Source organism: Sardina pilchardus, chromosome 3 (genome assembly GCF_963854185.1).
Source record: "Sardina pilchardus chromosome 3, fSarPil1.1, whole genome shotgun sequence".
NCBI lineage: Eukaryota > Metazoa > Chordata > Actinopteri > Clupeiformes > Clupeidae > Sardina > Sardina pilchardus.
This window is the reverse complement of record NC_084996.1, coordinates 3599001-3602859: the sequence shown is the minus strand read 5'-3', so window position 1 is coordinate 3602859 and position 3859 is coordinate 3599001. Positions and strand designations below refer to the sequence as shown.

The 3859-nt window shown below is 42.1% G+C and overlaps 1 protein-coding gene across 2 annotated transcripts in view; it reads right to left on the bottom strand.

Annotated features, from left to right (window-relative positions):
• slc29a4a (solute carrier family 29 member 4a) overlaps nucleotides 1-3043 on the bottom strand; it is a 16033-nt gene extending 12990 nt beyond the window's left edge. For both annotated transcript variants that reach the window (XM_062531392.1, XM_062531393.1), the window contains exons 1-2: nucleotides 2850-3043; nucleotides 434-693 (exon numbers count right to left, since the gene is read on the bottom strand). In XM_062531392.1, coding sequence (XP_062387376.1) covers nucleotides 434-596 — 163 coding nt within the window. In that variant the 5' untranslated portion in view covers nucleotides 597-693; nucleotides 2850-3043. The remainder of the gene's footprint in view (nucleotides 1-433; nucleotides 694-2849) is intronic.
• Nucleotides 3044-3859: the final 816 nt, after the last annotated feature.

The window sequence follows — 3859 nt, the reverse complement described above, 5'->3', positions numbered from 1 at the left end:
CTAAGATTATTCACCATTCACCAAAAACTAGATCACCATGAAAGCAACCTTTATGACCAAAAACAACCCCTAGCATCACCAACAGAACAGCCTTCAAGAGCATTTCACTAGACTTATCGAACAGGTGAATACTCAGATAAACTCAGGTACAGTCATTTCCTGTGTATAGGCCGCAGGACAGTGTTTTATGGAAGTTAAAAGAAACAAAACCATATTACTGTAATGCCATATTAACTGCCCCCATGTATCAACCTCATAGCTGAAAACATTTAGCAAAATCAATATATAAGCCACGGCTAATAGTTGGGAAATTACGGTAAATATTTCGCATCTCACCTGGCTCCTTTTTCAGATATGTCTTTGAGAGCATTTCACTAGACTTATCGAGCAGGTAAATACTCAGATAATCTCAGGTAAATATTTCGCATCTCACCTGGCTCGGACAGAGCGAGGACACCTTTTTCCGATATGTCTTTGGCGTGGCACTCCTCCTCCTCCAGCTGGTAGCTCTCGAAGCTGAAGCTCATGACCACGTTGCCCTCGGGCGTCTGCGCAGGTGTGTGGGGCTTACGCCGCTCCACGCCTTTCGAGCCCATGGCGGTGGATCAGACCCTGCTCCGGTAGGACACAGTTGCCGGCTCCGCTCCGCTCCGCACACTGGAGGCGGCCAGGTGTCAAAAGGTCACGAGGCTGCTGAAAAAAAAAAAAAAACGCCACAATCTGGGATCAATCTGTGGAGGATCAAAGATGGTGTATCCGGGTTGAGTTGAGGTGTTTTTTTTATATCTGAGCTCATATTGTGTGTGTTACTACTGTGCTGGTGAAGCTGCTATGTGCAGATTGCCCATTAGCTACCAGAACATTTGCTTGATTTGCTTAAAATGGTACAATGTTGCCCTGCATGTTCATCAGCATCTTGAGATTACCATATGCAGAAGGACACCCCACAGCAATACAAACACAGGCTGCTGGGAGACTCCATAACAGTAGAGTTGATCACAACATACTCATGTTCCAAACCATTACAAACGAGTTCATACTGACCTCACCTCACACAAGAAAATCTATACAGGCTTGGGCTAAAATGCAAGCTTCTGTTTTGAAGGAGTATCTCTCTTCATTCTGTGTGTGTGCCAAGGTCTGTCTGTGTAACGCTCGCTCTCAATCTCACTGTCTTCTAAAGGTGCTCTACTTTTCATCCAAGTGAATTTCATCATCATTAAAAATTTGCATGAATATGCACAATTTTTTTTGCAGCAGTGTAAGCACACACATATAATATGAAGCCAGCCAATAGCCCCAGAGTTCATAAATATAAATGAGGCTCCTCTGGGCATCGTTATGAATTTGGCCTCTGAACAATAGTCAGGGGAAATTCAATAAAACGTTTTCGGTGTAACAATTAGGTAATTGCATCTGCTGTGCCGGCTCCGCACGGGTTGAGAGATGGCTCGATCGCTGGGTGTCCGTCAGCAAATAGACATTAAGCCACACTGCCTGTCAGACAGGGGAAACACAATGGGCCTTTGGATGTGATGGGTTACGTCACACCGGCCTTCAATATTATAAGACTAGCCCTGTAAAGCAAGTGAAGTGTTGCCCGCAGGCCAATTTCTGCTTGGTTAGACATGTTATTTGATGTTTCACTTCTCCATCTCTCTCTTTCTCTCCCACTCTCTCTCTCTCTCTCTCTCTCTCTCTCTCTCTCTTGCTCTCATTTGTCTGGCACTAAAATAGAGACCCCTTTTACTCAGAGATTCTGTTTTAAAAAGCAGTGTCTTCTGGAGACTCTGCTGAAGTAAATCTTCGGCTATTTCAAGTATGTGCCTGAGAATAACTCCATCAGATAATTAAGACTATTGCATTCTGCTTTGACATGACTGCAGTCAAATCAATGATTATAAATCTAATATGTGGCAAAACAAATGTATTTCTGAAAGGGTAGGCTAAACAGTGATGCGAATGATGCAGATTAAAAAACAAGGTGATATAAAAAGGCCATAGAGCAGCAAGCCATGCTCACCCCGACTTCAACTTGCCCTGGCCACACACATCACTCATCTAGTGCCTTATGCTGTTTGCCTAAGCTATTGCATGTCAACAGTGTTGAGAAAAGCAAATAGGGTAACAGTCTGGCTCTGGTCCACGCCTACCTAGCAATGGTGACTGCTTGGGGCGGTCCACATTGAAAACTACAATTGCCACCAACAGCTGGTGAACATCCGAGTGCAATAAGTCAAACAGTGCACATTATTTCGGAAAATAGCGGATAGGGCATGCAATCTGACAGTATATTTTCATTTCCAAATAGGTCCCAAAAACAAACGATGACAGGTCAGAGGAGCTGAATTTCGTGCAGGCTTACTTACAGTTCCTACCATTTTCCTAGCAATTAGCAGCACAGCAACACTGAGATTAAACCAATTTCTCCTGTATCTCAGCAGTTGGAGGCGCTCACAATATCGCACGACTCAGATAATAGCTGAGGAGAATGAAATCATCATGTGGTTTAACAAACTTCACTTTTAGTTCAGAAAATGCAACTATAAAGGTAGGCTATTAGACAATTTATAAAATATACCTTTTACAAAAATGCTAAAAAATTTCCTAGAGTTTATTTGCAGAGGTTCTGAAAATAACGCGCAAACAATTATTATCGCCTAATATGGCCTGTTCGGAGACTGGCTGGCCAACAAATGCTAATACATAGTAGAAGTATAAGATGCAGACTGGAAACAATGTTTTCCATGCTATCCTGGTAGATCACCTATTGTCCATAACCAAATTTAAACATCTCAAATAATGCAATTCACCCATGAAAAAGGGGAAAACAACAGGTTAAGGCTTACCTTCGACGAAATATTTAACGTTTAAGGTAACGTAGTGTTATCCTGCATGTAGGCTGTAGTCTGCTCCATAAAGATAATGGAAATATTGCATTAACCATCAGTTGCGCTTCAGGGACGAATCCATTGACGAGCACTCCGGCAACGAGGTCTTCAAGGTGCACACACATCCAGAACTAGCCGCTCGCGTTGTCATCCTCCCTCCCACACAGCAAAACCGTATCAACAATCTCTGCTTCCAGCAAAGGCTGCCAGAAGCCCTGCTTAATGTCATTTCGGCGATTTAAAGGGGACTAGGACGCTAGCACATTTCCAGCACATTTAGCCTCTGACAAAGCAAACACAAGTCCTGTTCAAATTGTGGGGGGGAAAATAGCAGCAGTAAATGTTTAATAAAACTGTCGTCGTCACTAGCCTTTTTGTTTGTGCCTTGATGTTGACAGGTCGATGATGTTGGTTCTTTCTTGCAGAGGATGATACTTTAGAATCCTGTTAAATAGGAGGCTACATTTGGCTGTCCAAAGCACATCTGCTGAGTAAGGTAAACAGAAATGGTAAGTGTTTTGTTTCTTGCACATTAAACTGTAACTAAGGTGCATGATGATTTGAGGACTGTGTTTGCAAGTCAAAAGTTGGCTTAACCATGGGTTCCATGTCGTCTTACTGTAGTATTGCATAGCTACTTAATAGTGTGTAGCATATTGGAGATGAGAGAGTCCATTAATAGTTAATAGTGTAGCATTTAATAGTGTAGCATATTGGAGAGTCCATTTTGCAAGAAAAAATGTAATGTTTATGTGTAGGTTCTTATCTTCCAATAAAGATGTGTTATATCACCTGCTCCGATTCATGAAAGTGCTTGGAGAATTTCATTCCAGTCACAGATAGTCACAGAAATTGTAGACTTGTAGTAAGTAGACTTAGTTATGTCTCATAATTTTGTCTTCATGAAGGCTAGATTAGATAAATTTAATATAGGCCATTGCCAGGTAGGTATTGTTAGACAACCCACA